General features: G+C 37.4%; 1 protein-coding gene across 2 annotated transcripts in view; it reads right to left on the bottom strand.

Moving 5' to 3' along the window:
* Positions 1-21,226, bottom strand: part of Cep192 (centrosomal protein 192) — a 93,589-nt gene that overhangs the window by 59,958 nt on the left and 12,405 nt on the right. For both annotated transcript variants that reach the window (XM_055622517.1, XM_055622518.1), the window contains exons 8-14: positions 20,446-20,573; positions 18,600-18,960; positions 17,553-17,696; positions 14,402-14,466; positions 13,192-13,401; positions 4,516-4,639; positions 2,607-2,737 (exon numbers count right to left, since the gene is read on the bottom strand). In XM_055622517.1, the coding sequence (XP_055478492.1) occupies positions 2,607-2,737; positions 4,516-4,639; positions 13,192-13,401; positions 14,402-14,466; positions 17,553-17,696; positions 18,600-18,960; positions 20,446-20,573 (1,163 nt within the window). The remainder of the gene's footprint in view (positions 1-2,606; positions 2,738-4,515; positions 4,640-13,191; positions 13,402-14,401; positions 14,467-17,552; positions 17,697-18,599; positions 18,961-20,445; positions 20,574-21,226) is intronic.

The following is a 21,226-nucleotide window of genomic DNA, read 5'->3' as shown; positions in this document are numbered from 1 at the left end:
AAAGAAAGAAAGAAAGAAAGAAAGAAAGAAAGAAAGAAAGAAAGAAAGAAAGATTAAAGAGACCTTATGTTGGATCTCTGATTTATTATAAAGTAAATATATTAGTGAAATAGAGAAAGCATGAATTAATTACAAAAAGAAAAGTAGATACAATTAAGAGTGAAAAGGCTGGGGGCTGGAGAGATGGCTCAACGGTTAAGAGCACTAGCTGCTCTTCCAGAAGACCTAGGTTCATGGTAGCTCACAACTGTCTGTAACTCCAGTTCCAAAAAAAAAGTTAAAAGGCTAATAAGCCAGGCATGGCGACTCTCATATGTAATCACAGTACTGAGGAGGCTGAGACAGAAAGACTGACAAGAGTTTGAGCCCAGCCAGGACAACGCAGTCTATCCAAGACTAACTAGAGCTACACAGTGAGACCCTATGTTGGAGAAGATAGGATAAGTACAGGCTGGAATAAGATAAGTGGAACTTTCATGACTGGCCAAAGGATCCTATGAGAAGATGTAAAGAAATCCAAAAAATTAGAACTTCTTCATATAAAAAAACTACCTAAGCTCAACTATGTTCATAGTAGCTTTATTTGTAATAGCTAGAATCTGGAAACAACCTAGATGAACCTCAACCGAGGAATGGATACAGAAATTGTGGTACATTTATTTACATAATGGAATATTACTCAGCAATATAAAACAAAGAAATCATGAAATTTGCAGGCAAATGGTGGGAACTAGAAAAGATCATCCTAAGGGAGGTATCCCAGAAGCAGGAAGACACATATGGCATATACTCACTTATAAGTGGATATTAGCCATATAATATGGGATAAACATACTAAAATCTATAGTCCTAAAGAAGCTAAACAAGGAGGACCCTAGGGAAGAGGCTAACACCTCACTCAAAAAAGGGCAAACAAGATAAACATCGGAAGAAGGAGAACACAGGAACAGGACAAGAGCCTTCCACAGGAGACCTCTGAAAGACTCTACCCACTAGTTTATCAAAGGAGATACTGAGACTTATAACCAAATAGAGTGCAGGAAACCTTACAGAAGAAGAGGGAGATAGAAGGACCTGGAGGGGACAGGAACTCTAAAAGGAGACCAACAGAGGAAAAAAAAAAAAAAAAAACCCTGGGCCCAAGAGGGCCTGCAGAGAGTGATGCTCCAACAAAAGACCACACATGAAGAGGACCTGGACCCCCTGTTCAGAGGAAGCCCACAGGCTGCTCAGTTTCCAAGTGGGTTCCCTAGTAAGGGGATCAGTGGCAGGCTCTTTGTTCACCTCCCCCTGCGGGGTGTGCTGCCTTGCCAGGCTACAGAGGAAGATGATACAGCCAATCCTGATGAGACCTGATAAGCAAGGAGGGTCAGATAGAAGGGAAGGAGGTCCTCCCCTATCAGGGGACTAAGGAAATGACATAGGGGGAGAAAAGGGAGGGTGGATGGGACTAGGAGGAGATGAGGAAGGGGGCTAGAGCGGGGATACAAAGTGAATAAACTATAATAAATAAAAAAATATTAAAATACTACCTAAAAGACCAATAAAAGTATAAACGTACTTAACTTCATTAGCAATCAGAGGAATACAAATTAAAACAATGAAGTAAAGAGCTACTCAAGTGTGAGTAATAGCAGTCTGTGAAGAAAGGTCATATGTCAACACAAATTATTGCAGACCCTTAGGAGTCATCTGTATTGGTGAGCTACTCCAAAAACTATGCCAAAGGTCCTTCAGTGTAAGTCATAAACCATATATGTGAACCCTCAGTTGCATTCAACATAGACAGGCACAACAGAGGTAGAATGGCATGGGGGAGGGGGTGTTTCAGCCAACAAAACAGAGGTACTAGGTTGTTTTAGCACCTTGTCAAATATCTCAAACATTCACTAACATTCATGAAACAGAAGACAATGCACTAAGAAAAATGACTTCCTCTAGTAGGTAAAAGCTGAAGCAAAAGCAGTCAAAGAAAAAGAATGCATGCTGTGTGGCTTCTTTTATACAAACTTTAAAAAGAGCATAAAGGACTACAGTGTAAACATGCTGGACACTAGTAATAAGTAAAGTTTAGAAGAGTTTTTAAAAAATGAATTCGGAGTTGTTTTGTTTTTTCAAGGGTTTCTCTATGTAGCCTTAGCTGTCCTGGGCTCACTTTGTAGACCAGGCTGGCTTCAAGCTCACATTGATCTGCCTCCCGGAGTACCGGGAGGCGTGTGCTACCACACCCAGCAAGAATTCTCAATTATTGATAATATTTTTTTTTTTTCACTGTTCTGGAGGTAGACATTGACAGTCTACCTACTGGCTAAGTCAAGAGGGACGTAACATCAGACGGGAAGAAACAGTGTCTGTATACACCTGAGTGTTCTTTCTATTGATCTGGAATACACAATCTGTGGTGACTCATTCATTGGCAGTCTGTTTTATACAGTCTTCTACATGTACATTATAAATTGATTTTTTAAAATGTTTCCACTTAAAGGACATTGTAATAAAATTGAAGCCAGGAAAAGCATACATTTTTCACAGGTAACCTTGGCCCATCTTATTTGAAAACTGTCTCAGGGCACTGTAAGACTCTCTTTAGAAAACGTTTGAGATACCTGTGTCTTGCTTCTGTTGGCAGTTAGTGTGGTATCGTTTTCACCCATCTGTAAAGTTCTCTGCAGTTCTTCAGCCTGAAGTGTAACTGATCCTTCACTTAGCTGTGCCTGGGACTGCTCATTCAAATTGCCTATAGGAATAAACAATATTCAACTTAAAGACATGTATTACTGTACTTCAGAAATAATCTGAGATAAGGAAGTACTAGTCAAAGAGATTAACTGCCAAGGAAAATATCTTTGAACTGCAAATATAAGTTGTCCTCCATAAGAATGTTTAAATAATAAGCATCTGGACAAAGAATAGGCTCTGAAGGAAATCTTTGGATTTTGATCATTCCTAAAATATTCATATAAAATAATTCGATATATTTAGGCTTCAATATTGATTTCAAAATTATATATACTTCAAAATGATAAAAAAAAAAATGAGGCCCTTTATCCTCAGTCCTATATTGGAACACAGGCTCTTTTAGAAAGGAGTATATCTTGGGAGTGTAAAGGTGGTTCAATGGTTAAAAAGCACTTGGCTGCTCTTCCAGAGGACCTGGATTCAATATTCAGTACCCAACTGTCTCTAACTCTAGTTCTAGAGGATCCAATGCCATCTTCTGGCCTCCACAGGCACTAGGTATACACACAGCACACAGACATATATACAAACAAAATATCCATACACATATAATAATGAATTCTTTAAAAAAGGATGGAACATGCATTATCCTGTTATGGGTTCAAGAATTGTCACACACTGACTATTCAAACACAAGACTCATATTTAATAAAAGTTTATTGAACGCTGAACAAAAACTGACGAGTCAGGGCCATAATATGGTCTCAGGAACCAGACTCTGATGCCAATCTGTTTCTAATGTAGGTTTTTTTTATATGAAAAACTGTAAGCAGGCAACAACTAGGTAGCCAGGAAAAGGAAGCCGGGAGGGAGGGGCAACATTACATCATTTTGACCAACTAAACATAATTGATTTTGTTCCAAGTGTATTGTATTGTATCTAGGTAGCTAGGCAAAGCATTTTAAGCTGATTGGCTGGGACCTAGGGTAGGGGAGCTCTTGGGGCTTATCCAGCTTTCTGGGAGTAAAAAAACAGCGGGACGTTTCGATCTTTACATCAAGCAGAACACGCTTTTTATCATCTACTGTTTTTTATTCTAAGCAGCAAGTATTGAACTATTAAATTGTACCCTGGTCTCAGGCACATACAGCCTGAGAACTTGAACGTAATTTCACCTTATTATCAAAATGGAGAGTTGGAGGCAAAATGGCTTCTGATATGCTAAAGGTGTTAACAGAAGAGCCACAGTTATGCTAAGGACTAAAGTAGGTCTCAACTGAAAGGCTACAGAGTTTAAGCAGCTTACAATTCAACTTCATATCCATGCAGCAAAAGACATTGGATTAGCAAAGAGGAATGGCTCAACAAATTAACTAACAAAGTCTAAATTAAAATATTTTCTATCAGCCAGGAATATTGAACACACCTTTAGGATTTTTGAGTTCAAGGCCAACCTGGTCTACAGAGTAAGTCCAGGCCAGCCAGGGCTACACAGAGAAACCCTGTCTCAAGAAAAAAAAATTTCAAAGCATCTCTTTAAAATCTATCTAGATGATAAATATAATTTCTATTATTCCTTAACACTAATAATTTAATAAGCAAAATTTAACTAGGTCATTTGAAATTACTCTCATTTGCTATAGTAGCTTATACAAAAATTGGGGTGGATTTTATCTGTCTTCTAACTTTCAAGAAAAGTGAGGTTATATAAAAATCAAATCTACAACCAATGATAAAATGTTACAAAGCAATGTATATACATCTTCACCCACAGAGGATATGATCACACAATTACAAGTTAAGAAAAAAGTTCATTGAAGTCTTTAATCCACTACCTGAAAATAAATCATGGTGAAGAGGAGTCACTTCTTTTTCCAAATTACTTCTCGACACATCGGATTTTATTAGAGAAAAAGGTTCTCTCTCCTCTGGTGATCTAATAAAATAACCAAATGATGGCTGCAAAAATAAACATGAATTAGTCTCCTTAATTTCCAACCACTTTGAAAAGCTCTAGATTACTTTACCTAATACTATTAAAACATCCAAATGACTTCAACAAATCTATTGTCATTTGACTTCAAATAACTAGAGGTGAACTTCAAAAGCCCAGAATTTTTGAGCTGGTGGTAGGACCTGTTTGTCATGGAAAGACCTGGGTTCTACATCCAACACAGGGTGAAGAGCTGCTGCAGACAAAACCTTGTTTCTTCAATCCTAGCTATTATTTAATCACTGTAACTGACATCATTAAGTAAACCTTCCTAAAAACTCAAAAACCAACAATTCAGAAGTGACATTTCTGTCAGTCCTTCAATAACTGTTATGAACATTCACTCTTTATTAGGCAATTTTCTGAATGGAGAGGGGTAAATGAGGTAGAACTTTAATATAGCATATTTTGCTCTATAGATTAACCTGCAGAAAACATGTCTTGAAATTAAGCATACTCCCACTGACTTTCATGGAAGTTTCAGAAAGATCTAGGCACAAGGGGATTGCTGAAGAGAACTAAATTTGCACTTTTCTTACATAACTTTCATATCACAGATCTAAAATTATGACTTCAGATTCTAGTGGATATTCATTTAGAACTTTCTTCCCTTGATCTAGTAAACTGAATATATGAAATTTTACAATACCAAATAAAAACTCTGTGTCAGACCTCTTTTCCTAAGATCTATGTTGTGTTCATCTGTTTAAGAAGGAATTCAGAAAGCAATGCAAGGTGGCACACGCTTGTAATCCCAACACTAAGGGGGCAAAGACAAGTCTATAACTTCAAGTCTAGCTTGCTTTACTTTTCCAGTTAGCCAGAGCTAGATATAGCCCCTATATCAAAAAATAAAATAAAATTCAGAGTCAAGTATAGTGACACACAACTACAATCCAAACACAGAGTAAGATATAAGAATACTACAAATCAAGGCCAGCCTGGGCTACATCGTGAGGCACTGACTCAAAATCAAGGCAAAACAATTTCTTCAAAGTCTCTAAAGCCCCAGTTGGGATAATGTGCTTATGCCCTGTGTAAAGCTGTCTTTGCATTACTCAAGTACTGATCTCGATACAGGAAGAGTTGGGTACAGGCTGGGATTTGAGTGCTGTTTTTTTTATGAAGCATCCCCTGTCTTGCATCACCTGTTTTGTATTCTTCTCCATTACCTTCTGATTTGTTTAATAAAGAGCTGAATGGCCAATGCAAGGCAGGAGAGAATAGGTGGGACTTCCAGGCATAGATAAGAACTTGGGGAAAGAATCAGGTGCCAGAGAGTCAGCAGGCAGACTCAGAGGAAACAGATGCGGGGACTGACATGTGGCAGAATGTACTTTAGTATAAATGGGTTAATTTAAGATATATGAGCCAGCTGGGAGCAAACCTAAGATAAGGCCTAAGCTACTTGGGTAGCTGACAGGTCTAGACAATCTGGCAATGAACCCCAATCAATCCACCTATTTCAAGAGTTTCATTTTTTAATTCACTACATGGTCCAAAAGCATGGTTTAACATTCAGGAGCTGGAGAAACGGCTCAGTACTGTATACTACTCTTGCACAAGTCCCAGGTTCGGGTCTCAACACCCACATCTGGCAACTCACAACTGTGGACACCCCATTCTGGCTTCTGCAGGTACTATAAGGAGGTGCACAAATCAACACACAGATACATGCATATATACACATAATTTTTAATTTTTTAAAAAATTAATTAATTTAGGAACTGCAGAGATAGCTCAATGGTTAAGAAAACTGACTGCTCTTTCAGAGGACTTAGGTTCAGTTTCTAGCACCTACATGATAGCTCACAACCAAGTGCAACTTCCTCTTCTGATTTCCAGGAGCACCATGCATGCACACTGGGCACATAAATACATAAGGGCAAAATACTCATATACATAAAATAAATATATCTTCTTAAAACTATTTTTTATTCTGCTCAGCTAGAAACTGTGATTTCAATATACTGTGCTGTTGGTTTAATGTTCTTGTGGGATCTATACAATTTACCCTTGTACATTCAAATGCTGAGTTCTCTACACCACTAGCTGGTTTCAATCCCGACATTGCATTGTGATGCTTATTCTAAGAGCACCACCTGTCTCAGGTTTGTGTAAACATGCCACCATTTGTTCTCTCTATTGTCAATTAAACAACCAGCCAGTGCTGTGCAATGGAGAGAATAGGGAGAAGGAAGAGAGTGGGAGAGCAGAGATATGCAGGAGAGGACTTGGAACTATGAAGAGAGATGAACTAGACCTAACATATGACTAAAAGCAAGTACAGTGTTGGAAACTCTGAATGGGAGGAAGCTATACGGGCTTGGAGGTTTAGGATTGAGTAACTGTTACCAGCTTTGTGCGCTAAATTAAGTAAATCCTAGTCTGTGTGATTTGGGTATACAGCTAGTTTAGGAATAATCACTGTTTAACTAAAAGACATAGATAATAAATGCTAATAACTAACAACAAACGGCATGCGAACATGTGGCAGAATTTACAGTAATCTAGAAAGAACTTATATAGAAAATAAAACTATAGAGCAGTTTTTTAGTTCTGTCCTTAAAAACAAAGTAAAGGAAGTTCCTCAACGAGGAGCTCACAGAGTCCTGATTAGACAGGCCCCCTGCAGACCAGCAAGGCCTCCCGCAGGCTGCAGAAAAACAATGATACATACAAAACCCAGGGAGGCATTTCTTTCCGAATAGAAAACATGTATCTCTTTAACAAGGAAGCTTCTCAAAGCCAGACTTTGCCAGCGCAGGCAGAGAGCAAAATCCATTGAGAAGGAGTTCTTGCAGGTCTAAGTAGCAAACTTTTGTGGACCCAATAATTTCCCAGAGTGCGGAAGGGGTCAGGATCCAGTGAGTGAGGCAGAAAAAATACATCTCCCTGGAAACAGGAGCCAGAGACAGAGAAGCCTCAAGCATCTGAACTGGTAAGGTCTGAAAGGGAAGCTGGGTCTAAGAAAGTAAAGTCCTTAGGGAGAGATTGTGAGATTAAAAAAGATAATTTTCTATGTTGAAAATGGAGGAAGACACAATGATATAGTGCTTCTGGATACCATTTGAGTTTGTTTCTCTTAGTATACAAATAATTTTTTTCACTGATGATTTCAGTTTTGTATATCCTTTTTGGGAAAGATCAGGATAAGACAGGCTTGGAAAAAGAAGAGACTGTGAAAATAGTTGCTAAGTTAAAGGCCACAGAACAGAGATTGGGGGAATCTTTGAATCAAAATAGAGAGCCTTTGGAACAGTCCAATCTGGTACTTACAATAACACTGAAAGAGGTGGTTCCAGATGAGAAAAGTCCACAGAGGCTTGAAGATACTGCAAAATGGCAGCCCATTAAGACGCTGGAGAAAAAGCCTTCAGCTATAGCCCAACTTGGGTCAGACTGGATATTGTATGTATATTCTTAAGGTTCAGTTACTAGATAAAGGTATACATGCTAAAGTAGAAACAGAAATCCTGTTTAGTGTTGTCTTGGAACAAGGTCATACAGTGGCTGGTGTGCTCCATTTTACATAGTTTGGAGAACTGAAATACATACACCATGACATAGATTGATATTCAGAATTCCAGTGGGCTTTTGCCTTAAATTCTGGAGAGCTTGATCCTAAGGTTACACATTTGTCAGAGATGGTGAATGTTTTGACCATGTCCTTGCAAACTGAAGGTGCTTCAGCATGTATATCCGTTGGAATTCAACAATATTTTAGACATTATAACATGAAATCTGTTACAGATGTAACTTGTAATCCTATAGGTCAAACAATTATGAAAATATCTAACAGTAATTTTAAAAAGATCGTCATAAAACAGAAGGTAAATATAATATCTCCCTAAAATAGATTAAATGATTTATCAATTTTAAAATGTTTAAATGAGATAAGTAGCACACCTGCTAAGACACAATGGAATTCAGAAAGGACTGCTAATTTAGAGCAGCATATAAAGATCCTAATTCCAAAATGGAGAACAGGGAATGTGTTACGCTGGGGAAGAAGTTTTGCTTATATTCATACAGGAGAAGAAAAATTATGGGTACCATCAAAACTAATAAAAATCAGATATGACAGAGAAAAACCACCTGAAGATTTTGGCCACGCACAAGAAGAGAGAAATCAAGATTAAACAGGGGTCTGGAGAGATGGCTCAGTGGTTAAGAGCACTATCTGCTCTTCCAAAGGACCCAGGTTCAATTCCCAGCACGCACATGGCAGTTCACAACTGTCTGCAGGATACCTTCACACTAAATGCACATAAAATAAAAATTAAATAAATTATTAAAAAAACAAAAAATGTCATTAAAAGTTTAAAAAAGGGCTGGAGAGATGGACCGGGGTTCAATTCCCAGCACCCATATAGCAGCTCACAACTGTCTGTAACTGCAGTTCCATGAATTCTGACACCTTCACACCAATGCACAAAAAGAATAAAGTTAAATAAATTATTTTTTTAAAAAAGTTTAAAAAAGAAGACTAAACAAAACAGGTACCATAAATTGATGATCCCTTCACAATTTCTTATGCCATTCTTTCAACTGGCATAGATAAAATTAGTTTATATTTTAGTTTCATCCTGCACATCTCATACATTTATAATTTTAGGACTGCATAATGCTTGTTAGAAATTATGTTTGCAGAACAAAAGGACTGGACACACCAGAGACACTGGATCACACCTGACAGAATTCATCCTTCCAGCATGCTGAGACATTGACATCTCTGTTTCAGCATTTTGCAGGTTCCAGCAATCTGCTTGTTCCTACCTCAACTGCTTCAATTGCTGTTTCTCATCAAAGCCAGGTCCCAAGAGAGCTTTGAAGGAAGCTACTAATCTCAATTGATCCAGCATTTTAGAGTGTTCCAAACAGGACTTCTATTAAGCCTGAAATTTCTCAACATTCAAAGAATGGACCACAAATGTTAATGCTTACTTAATTAACCATTTTTCCCAATTTACTTTGGGCTCCCTAAACAGGATTTCTGCAGTCCAAAAAGTCAGCTAGAAAAAAATTCATGAGAATGACATCCAATTTCCTTTAAGGGGGTAGGGTAGGTTTTCTATTATTTTCTGTAGCTATGAATGTTTACTGTCATTAGGAGATGGTTATAAATTTATTAATAATTTTTCTTATTCAGAGAGAAAACAAGGTTAGACTCAGGGGTTTCTCCCTTTTCCTTTTTCTTCCTTAGATAAAGAAAAAAGTGGTTGAAAAGAAAGGGAAATACAGGAATGTCTTATAGGAATAATAAGAAAAAACGTAGATTATTGAATCTACTTAAGGCTTTATTTGTTATTCTCAAATACGGTTATTTTTAACTCTGATATAGGATGTTGTATATTGATGCAAAAATAAGTCTACTTTTAATACACTGGTAAATTTTAGTATTTTGATACAAATTCAAGGTTACTTCCAATACTTTTAAACTTCTATTTCAAACTGTTTAGGGTATTAGGTAATGCAAGTTAATTGCTAGTTAATCAACTTATAGTCATATGAGACACTAGTCTAATTTACCCCAGGAGTATACATCCTTGGGTTTAACAGATATAAGAAGATAGGTAAGTCTTCAAAAACCTCAGAGACCTACAGAATATGGCATTTTAAAATGTCTATTATTTTAAAGATTCTTTGACAATGAGACAGGTCATCCATCTCCTGGCAGCACCCTACTTACCTCAAAGAAGATGATGAGCATCGAAGAACCTCTATATGGAGATGGCTTCAAATGTGGCAAACAAGCTACCTGGGCAAAAAGAAAATGCCCTTGTCTCACGACAGACAAAATTCTGCCAAAAATGGGCAAGCTTAAATGCAGGACAGGTCTACTGCCCAACTCTGCCAAAGCAGGGTAAGCAAGTCCTAAATAGTTCCGGCTTCATATATATGTCTGTCAAATATACTGAGGCAGAAGGCTGAAGATGATGCTCCAAGTTATAGAGTGTTTTGGGTGACTGTTCAGGCAGCAAACTTTCTCTGTCAACTTTTTATGTTTTTAAAGCTGCTAACATGCACTTCCTATTTACTCCAGGAACTAATTTTATTCCTTCTCAAGTCTCTGGTGAGGTTGAAGATCAAACAGTTACAGTTCCACAATTAAGCTTAAGTTGTTTAGAATTTAAGAAAATGTTTTAAGCTTAAGTTGTTTAGAATTTAAGAAACTGTTTTCATATAGGCAATACTAATAAGGATAAAAGTTAATTTACGTATAGAACTCTAAACTTGTCAAAATAGGAAAATCAAATACTTTCTACTAACTTGCCAAAAGCACATGAACTGGACATTGTAAATGTAAATCTTAAAAATAGTTTTCTGTTTTATAATTATTATTATATTGAAAGAAAAGGAGCCTTTTATTGGACCTAAAGAGGGAAATATTGGTATAATGTTCCTGTGGGAGCTATACAATTCACCCTTGTTCATTCAAATACTGATTTTTCTACACCACTATCTGGTTTCAATCCCGATATTGCATTGTGATGTTTATTCTAAGAGCATCACCTGTCTCAAGTTTGTATAAACATGCCACCATTTGTTCTCTATATTTTCAATAAACAACCAGCCAACACTGTGCAATGGAGAGAATAGGGTGGGACAGCCTGGTCCGGAGGGTAGGAGAAGGAAGCGAGTGGGAAGAGTAGGAGAGCAAAGATCTGCAGGAGAGGACTTGGAACTATGAGGAGAGATGAACCAGACCTAAGATATGACTAAAAGCAAGTATAATGTGGTAAATCTGAATGGGAGGAAACTATATGGGCTTGGAGGTTTAGGATGGAGTAATTATTGACCAGCATTGTGCTCTAGGTTAATTATGTAAATCCTAGTCTCTGTGTGGTGATTTGGGTAGTATACAGCTGGTTTAGGAATAACCGCTGTTTTAATAACTAAAAGTTAAATCAATAAGAAATATTAATAATCAACAATACTGTGCCATAGTGACCAGCCTGTGGTATTGGAAGATGTAGGTCCCTGGCAAAGGTAGTGGCAATGTGGAAATGAACCTAAACAACATGACCAAGAAATTCTGTGCCTCCAAGTCCTTCCTGGAAGTTCATCTGAGATATCGACAACCCCCACAGGAAAGCCCTGATGATCAGGTCTTTGTTATTTATTTACATCTGTTGACAGTTTAATATGGCTCAGCTCACCCTGACTTCTAATTTAGGACCTCTTGCCTCAGTCTCCCCAGTGCCGGACTTTAAAAAGACTGCAAGTCTTTTAATATCCTACTCTACCAACTTCACTCTGGCTCCTCAGATTAGTTCTATTTGCCTTTGATGGACCACTCTGATACCTGCCTCTAGATCTCACACATATGTTTTTTCCTTTATTGGGAACACTGTTTCTCTGGATCTCTGGATGATTTCCTCTTTTTTATCATATGATGCCAGTTCAATGTCTTCTACTCAGTCATTGTTAATAGCATTTATCACTAAAATCTGTATACCTATAACTTTTTTTGTTGTTTGATTGGTTGGTTAGTTTTTGATTTTTCAAAACAGGGTTTCTCTGTGTAGCCTTGGCTGTCCTGGACTCGCTTTGTAGACCACACTGGCCTCCAGCCCATATCAATCCACCTGCCTCTGCCTCCCAAGTACTGGAATCAAAGGCATGTACCACAGTGCCCGGCTCCTATCACTTTTTTTAAATCAAAACATTCCAACATTTCAAAATATCTTTGCAGATGGGTGGAATAAATGAATCCTAGAATTCTTCCTACCACATAACAATACCAAAAGTTACTCAGTGCTTACCTATGTTAACTGCTTCATATGTAGCAACATTTCAATCTTAAAACATCCCATAAAACAGTACTATACTTTAGAAAATGGGAATATTAAGGCACAGAAGACAAACTGTATAGTGTCATAGAACTTGTTAAAAGGCAGAACCAGAATTGAAACCAAGTCTAATTGACCATAAAACCTAAGTTTTTAACCACTATTCTGCCAACCTCCCATTCTGCCTATGCCTTAAAGTTGCATGTTCTAAATATAGAACCATAACATTGAAAGTAAAAAGCCTGGTACTGTGGCTGTCCCCATAAAAACTCACACTGAGGTTTGGTTAACATGGTTGTAAGGTGGTAGGGTCTCTCAGAGGATTTTGGTCAAAAAGGGATGTACCCTCAGGAAAACATTAGGGTGGCTCTCAGAAAAGTGGTCAAATTAAGGCAAAAAGTTCAGTTCTCTCTGCTTTCTCTTACATACATAGCCCTTTCACAGACTCACTTCTCCACTATGAGTAAAGTAAGTTCAGTTCTCTCTGCTTTCTCTTACATACATAGCCCTTTCACACAGACTCACTTCTCCACTATGGGTTGCTGCAACAGCACAAGGCCCTCACCAGAAGTTGACCAGATGTGGCAATCTGATCTTTTCAGCCTCCAGAACTGTGAGCCAAAACAAGCCTTTCTGTATTACTTATCCAGTCTTGGACATTGTGGCACAGCAACACAAAGACATTAGTGAGTTTTACCACTTACAGCACATTTCATACTTACTCTTTTCACACTGTTACTACCACCAAGGCAACCAAGAGCTTCAGATCTTTGTGCAAAGAACTCTCCTAATGAGAGGCGTAGATAACTGCCATCATCTTTATCAAAATCGGATGTGCCTAGTGATTTTCTCAACAAATGGTAATTAACTGTAGCTACCCAGGATGTATCCCCAAGTGAGAGCGAAGTATTCTGAACATCTATTTTTTCATCCTAGAAAAAAAAAAAAAAAAAAAAAACTTATTTCATTTTTTTCTTCAACAAGGGTTCTCTCCTTGTTCTTCTAATATGTGAAGCTTACAAATAAAAGAACTAAGAAAACTTAAATATTAACTTTTTCAAATTGTGGCCCAAAACATTGATATAAACATAAAAATGACCAATTACCGAAGTCCACAGAAGAACTCATTTTTGCATACTTGTTATAATATGCTCTGTCTCAATATATTAAACAAACACTCCCACAAATTAGAATATACACATCTTTTCTCAACATAAATAGGATTATCTTCCTTAAAACATTTTTTTAAAAAGCACAGAGTTAATTACTTAAAGATGAGTTTAGGGGCTAAGTGTGTATACTATTATTCCTGCAGAGGACCCATAAACCATTCCCAGCACCCACTTCTAGCTGATGGCTCACAGTTGCCTGAAATTATAGCTCCATAGAGATCGGACAGCACCTGCACTCACATGCATATACTTACACATATATACACACAGCCAAAAATATTTGTTTAATTCTTTTCAAAACATTTAGACCAATAGCCTGACAACCTGAGCTTGATGCTCAGGACACATGAAAGAAGAAAATCTACTCCCAAAAGTTGTCCTCTGACCTCCACACATGTGTCAGTACACACATACTGGCTCTAAGCATCCCCTATCACAGACACACAATAAAGAAATGAATGCAGACCTTTTTAAGATAAAGATACAGTTACTGTTCTGTTTTTATTTCTGTTATGTGTAAGCACTGTAAATGAAGTACAGGGTTTTATGTATCAGGCAACTGTTATGGCAGTAACCTACATTCCCTTCCAAAGATATATTTTAATATATCAGTATTCAACTAATAATTTAGAACAAAAGAGTTAAAGTTGTCATAACATGAAAAAAAATGTGAATTATTAACTGCCAGGGGAGTTTTTAATCTAAACTTAAACTAATACAAGAAAAATTTAAATTTAGATTGGAACAAGTAATTACAAACCTGTATAAATGGATGTTCTTTATTGAATTCCTCTTCATCTTTTGCAATTAAATCCAGTGCTTCAGCTAAAAGAAAAACAAGTTTTTATATTTATTTTATATTAGTACACACAAAAAGCAAATTTTAAAAAATGAAATAATAAGAACATACTTTTTCTCCTGGGAATGGGTGCACATAGGAGGGAAGGTCTCTCACTGACCCTGAAGTTCACTCTTTCACCTATACTGCCAAGCCCTAGCATCTGCCTATTTTACCCCAGCCCTCACTGGGGTTACAAGTGCACATCACCTCCTACCTTCTGACCCCAATTTGACATGAATACTGGGAGTCAGATCTCAGGCCCTCATGACTGCACTTGCACTTGCACTTGCACCTGCACTTATGTGTACATACCTACACACAAACATACATATAATTTTTAAAATAATAAAAATAAATCATTAAAAAGAAACAAAAAGACAAACTTGTCTACATATATACACGGGGTTTCATCTGACTAAAAATTAGTTACTAGAAATTGGTTACTTCAAAGACAACTGCTGGAAAAGTACAGCAAGCACTTTTATCTATTGAGCCCAACTCCCTAGAGTTCCTGAAATGCAGTTTTTTTTTAACTATGTAAAACTTCCATTCACATGACTTATACAATTATACTAAGTATGCAAGCTTGTCAAATTTCCATTAAAACAAACACTACTGTGACTGATTTCAGGTTTCTGTGAAAATTTGCCCTAATTAATTTGTGAAAGGTATTTACATATAATTCCAATCAAGTGCAAGCATGATGGCATGTACATATAGTCCCTGCTATTCAGGAGGCTGAGGCAGGAGAATCGTTTGAGCCCAGGGGCTTGCAAATAACCTAGTTAACAAAGCACGATTCCTTGCCGTAACAAGAAAAACTCCAGACTCATGAAATGGCTAAGTGGGTAAAGCACTTCCCATGTAAGCAGGAAGACCTAAGTTCAAATTCCCAAAACCCACATACAAGCCAGACATGGTAGCACACATGTCTATAATCCCTGTGTCCTGCAAGAATATGGAAGGGGTCATATAATCAATAAAGGAGACTCTGGAAGCTCATGGGCCAGCTAAGCAGTGAATAAAAGATAAGAGGAAGCCTCTGGGGGTGCGGGGGGGAGGATAAAAAAAGGACAAGCATCTGAGTTTGTCCTGATCTCTGTACACGAGTCACAAGATGCAACAGTTGCATGTTTACCTGCATCTGCGCACATACATACACACACACACACACACACACACACACAATACATACAATACATGCTCAAACACAAAATAAAATACTCATTCTTTTAGCTTTAAAGAGTTGACTACACATAAATTAAGAATTATGTCTGACAGGGTGTAATGGCATAGCACTGCATCCCAGCACTTGGGAGGCAGAAGCATACAGATCTCTGTGAGTCTGAGGCCAGCCTGGTCTACGGTGTGAATTCTAGGAATCAGAAGCTACATAGAGAGAACCTATCTCAATGTCTCAAAGAGCCAACAGAAAGAGAGAGAAAGTAGGTCTGTCTGTCTAGAGCTGAAAAGATGGCTCTGTAGTTAACAGCATGCACTATTCTTCTAAAGGACCAGACTTCATTTCCCAGCACCTCTATCAGGTGACTCACAATCACCTGTAGCTCCAGCTCCAATGAGATCCAACTCCTCTGGCCTCTGTAGGCACCTGCACTTATGTGTACATACCTACACACAAACATACATATAATTTTTAAAATAATAAAAATAAATCATTAAAAAGAAACAAAAAGACAAACTTGTCTACATATATACACGGGGTTTCATCTGACTAAAAATTAGTTACTAGAAATTGGTTACTTCAAAGACAACTGCTGGAATGCTCATGTACTTGTGTGGCCGGGAATGTACCAGCCTTACAAAGTCCCACATCCCAGAACAACTCAGAAACAGGTAGTCCTCTAATATCTGACCTTAAACATCCTAATGAGTACCACCTGATCACATATCCTAATCTCTAAGCCAAAGAATACAAAATAAGAAAGACAGGAGCCACGCATGGCCAAAAAGAAACAGGAGCCACAGCACTTGCCTGGATATCTTAAACATAATGCAAGCTAACACGAGACCAGGATCTGGCCTGCTTGTCTATGGCCCAGGCCTCTGCCTGCTACTTTAAGACTGTACAGAAAGGAGAAGAATGAGCCAAAAGGGAAAGTCCATACAGGGCCCAAACAAGGACACTGGCCTCTCATGTGCCCACAAAGAACTCATTAGATCCAAACTATCACTTTGGACAAATAGTCTCTAGTAGACAACTTAAGACACAAATGAGAACAGAAAGAGTTCTGCTTCTAGTCAGGAAATTCTGAGCGCCAAAAACAGCTCAAGATTCCTACTTCCAGAACAATGCTAAGTATGTGCCTGCTGAAGCAATCACCGTAACAGAGGACCTATGACTGAACATTAGGAGAACCATTAAATTAGCCCCCAAAATTAGATGCAAAATAGTATGTAGAATACACAGACGTTATGTGAAACTACAACTCAAAAGAAGCAAAAAACACTATGGTAAAATATGAAAGCATCAATCAATTAAATCTAACAGCCAACAAAGGCCAAATAGGAAACTCAGCTCATAGGAAGATAACACAGAACCTTAATTTGCTTGCATGAGTTAAGCATCACAGTGTTTAAAGTATTAGACTGATAACTCAAAATACTATTTATAGTTCAAAGTACTTTTTCTAAGGGATTTCTCATTTAATTATCTGCAATACTCTAGTGTTGCCTTTTCTGCTCCTCAAAAATCAGCCATGGACATTAAGAAAGAAGAGTTTCGTACTTTTAGAAAAATGTAATTATTTAAATATAATTAATTATTAGCTAACCTAAAATAATAATTTCATTTGTCACCTCAATTCTTCACTGTTTAAACATTAAAGCAGTCCTGTATCTTCCCCTAAATGTTTACTTGTTAGGCCTCATCCTTTGTTTCCTTCTACCAAGACTTGTAAGTTTTCTACATCCTTTGTATTAAAGAATTTCCAAAACACAACTGTATTTCAGAAAGGACTTTATATAACTGACTAATACAGGCCGACAAGACTCAAAGCATCACCATAAACAATGAATCTGGCACAATAAAAGTGGTTATCTAGACACTTACAACCAGATATGAAGTCTTCATTCATTTCATTATTTGGAGACATCTGTAAATCTTGCTGATCAATAAAAGATGTGAAGTAGGCAAGGTCAGTGACCCATTTGCCATCCTCATTCTGGTAGACTACATTCTGTGAGAGACCTGTTTCTAAAGAGTAAATTCCAAAACAATTGAATGATACATGTAACAACTTACGTAACAATGGTGCTAAAATCTACTCAAAATTGGTTAGAAAAAGGAAAATTAATTTCCCCAAAAGAAAATTATCTCTTTGATGGCAACTACACAAGCTTATCCACAAGTCTATAATGAAGAATGAGGTATGAGGGAAAAGACTCAGAAAGGTACATTTGCACTAGTATCTGCTTAACATTATTATTTCTGAGCAACAATCATGCAATACTAATATATTTTTTAAATCTACAAAACCTATAATAAAATGGGGAGGAGTTCATGGGGTCCTGCCCTACCCGGGGGAACCAGTGGCAGTCAAGAGCTGTTACGGGAGAGGAGAACATTTTCTTCAGTAATGTAATTACTGGGGAGTTATTTATACTCCAGAGGACAGTCCCAGAGGAAGAATGTGACAACAATGTATTACATGGTTGTTTAGGTTGGGTTTTTGTGGGACTTCTACAGTAGGAGTAGGCTGTCTCTTACTCTTTCGCCTGCTTTGGGGATCCTTTCCCTCCTGCGATTGCCTCGTCTAAGCCTGGATTTGAGTGTTTGTACCCAGTCTTACTGTATCTTGTTAAGCCACATTTGGTTGATATCTCTTTGAAGCCTGCTCTTTTCTAAGGGAAATGAGAAGTGGATCTGTAGGGTTGGGGACTAGCGAGGACTAGGAAGACTGAAGGAGAGAAGGCTATCGTCAGTAGTATGGTATATGAATAAAAAGAAAACTTAAAAAATAATTTTTAAAAATCCATAAAAACATTTAAATACTTCAACATAATCAGACAGATTTCTACTTGGAAGCTTAGCCTATTCTGAATACATAAATATCTTATACATTCTTTAATTCTATTTAAAATAAAATAGTCCACTTACGGTCATTAGTCTTTGCAACAGACTCATAAAATTCACATGCTCTCCTTTCACAAGTTGGTGACCAAAGATTATCAGGAGAATTAATTCCATTGTTACCACTGGTCTTCACAGACGTGATGTTCCCATCTTTTTTAATAAATACTACAGGAGTCTCTGTGTTTAAGCATCTATCCACATTCAAGACAGTTTCTAAATCTGAAGCCAAATGCTTATTTTGGTGCAGCGACTCTGAATCCTGTTTTTTGGAGTCAGCAGAGTAAAAGCCACCTTTTGCATCATGTGTGCTGTGACTGTAGGTTAGGCTGAGTGTCTCATCCTCAGCACACAGCTCCTTCACCACAACATCCTCTCCTACACAAGCCTTTAAAAATTAATGAACCAACAGTAAGTTTCATTTTTCACACTCATTTTAATATTTAATGGACAAAGCAATGCAATTGCTATAAAATGCTTATTCTATAAATAAATGGCCTATATGGTATTCAGTATATCCTGGACTATGTATGAAGCAAAGTCAAGCAATTTACCAAAACCCAACTTTAAAGTGTGGTCATGCTCAAGTCACTTGTAGATGCACTGTGGATGTATACAAGGCCTTGATGTGGAATCCCACAGATGACTTCATCACAAAGGACAAAAATCCTCTGCATCAGGAGACATTGAGCAGCCATGGTAGAACCACAGATGCATCCACTGATGTGAAGGGCTGTGTACACAGCACATGTGCAATCCGCTTGCTCAGGAGAGAAACAATCACTAGAACTCCTGCCAAATGCTTAACCTATTCTAATCAGGTGAAATAACAATCAGATGTTTCCATGCTACGAGTCAACAAAAACAAAGAGCCTAAATATTATAAAATGCTTAATATATGAAAGAATTACAAGTTAGAACAAAGAAACCCACAGGTCACATAGCTGTTGATTAAACTATGAATCATAAACAGTAAACATAAGGAATACTTTAGAGATAACTGGGCAAGTTTTAATATGGACATTAACTTAAAAGAGGCTGGAGAGAGGGCTCAATGAGGAGGAGCACTGGCTGCTATTCTAAAGGATTTTGAGTTTGGTTCTAGCACCCATATAGTGGTTCACAACTATCTGTAACTGCAATCCCAAGAGATCTGACAGTCTACTCTGGCCTCTGAGGGCGCTAGGCATGCAAGCAGTCCACGGACATACATGCTGGCAAAATATCTATATACATAAAATATATCTTAATTTTAAACTACTGTACGAAAGGCATATAACAACATTGTGGTTTGCTGAGAAAATGTTCTTACTCATTCACTGGTAATAAATTTAGTGTATAGACATAAATCATTTGCAATTTGTTTATAATGATTCAGAGGGAAGAAAAAAATGCTATAGCAATATGTTAATTGCTTAATGCAGAAAAAGAATGCCGACTGACTACACTTTCTTCATTGCCCTGCCTTCTTGCAAGTAATCCAGGCTGGCCTTGAAATCCTAATCCTCCTGAATCAGCTTCCAAAGTGCTAAAATTCTTAACCTCCTTTTTATACTTTCTTAGGTGAGGACAAAGAGGAAATAGAAAAATCTAATTATCAACTGGAAATGCACAGGAAAACCACAGGCTTAAGTCTAATGTTGACATGCAATGAACCAGGTGTGGGGACACAAAACTCTACAACTAGCAACTGGGGAGGTAGAGGCAAATGGATGAGAAGTTCATCAAGGTCATCCTCAGGTGAGGCCAGCCTGGTCTACATATCTCAAAACAACATAAAAAAAATTCTAATGAGACAGAGTAATTTATGTCAAATTTCTAAATAAGATAAAAACCACCAAAGACTAAAACATACTTTGCTGGGATCACTTACAGGTAACTTAAAAACATTTTCTGGTGACTCCTGTTCTCCTGCTTCATATATCATCCCTGGAATGGCCAGTTGTTCAAAATATGCTTCCAAATGGTCATCATAAAATTCTTCATCATTAATATCATCATCTTTGATAAAGTAGAATTAAAAATTAAGATAGATTTTCAAGTAAAAATTGAACTACACATATTTTATAATCATGAAGGCAGATAAAACATAAACAGGGCATTAGATGATGTAATTTTGTTTTTATATTTGACATATCATAAAGCCAGGTGTGGTAGTGTATGCCTATAAAATCCAAGCACTTAGAAGATAGGAACAAAAAATGATTGCAAATTCAAGGCCACCCTGGTCCACAAAGCAAGTTTTAGGACAGTTAAAGCTATATGAGAGTGTGTCTAAAATGCAGGAGGTCTAGCACTGAAGACCCAGGACCACAGAAGAAAAGAATAAAACCAAGAAGACAGAGAGAGAGAGACATGACTGATATAGTTATCTGTGAAACAGGAGGATCCTGAGCTCAAGGCAAATGTGACATACACAATACCTCCTTTTCTCTCAAAAATTAAATAAAAATAATGCTGGATAAAGCCCATGTCTTTAATGCCAACACTCAGGAGGCAGAGGCAGGCAGATCTCTATGAGTTTCTGAGCTGCCTGATCTACCTAGGGAGTTCTAGACCAGCCTATACTGTGAGACCCAGTCTCAAAAGAAGTAAAATAATAATAATAATAATAATAATAATAATAATAATAATAATAATAATAATAATAATAA

The sequence above is a fragment of the Psammomys obesus genome, unplaced genomic scaffold (assembly GCF_907164565.1).
Source record: "Psammomys obesus unplaced genomic scaffold, mPsaObe1.curated_primary_1811, whole genome shotgun sequence".
Classification (NCBI taxonomy): Eukaryota; Metazoa; Chordata; class Mammalia; order Rodentia; family Muridae; genus Psammomys; species Psammomys obesus.
The sequence above is the reverse complement of the archived record's forward strand: the minus strand, read 5'-3'. Positions and strand labels throughout refer to the sequence as shown.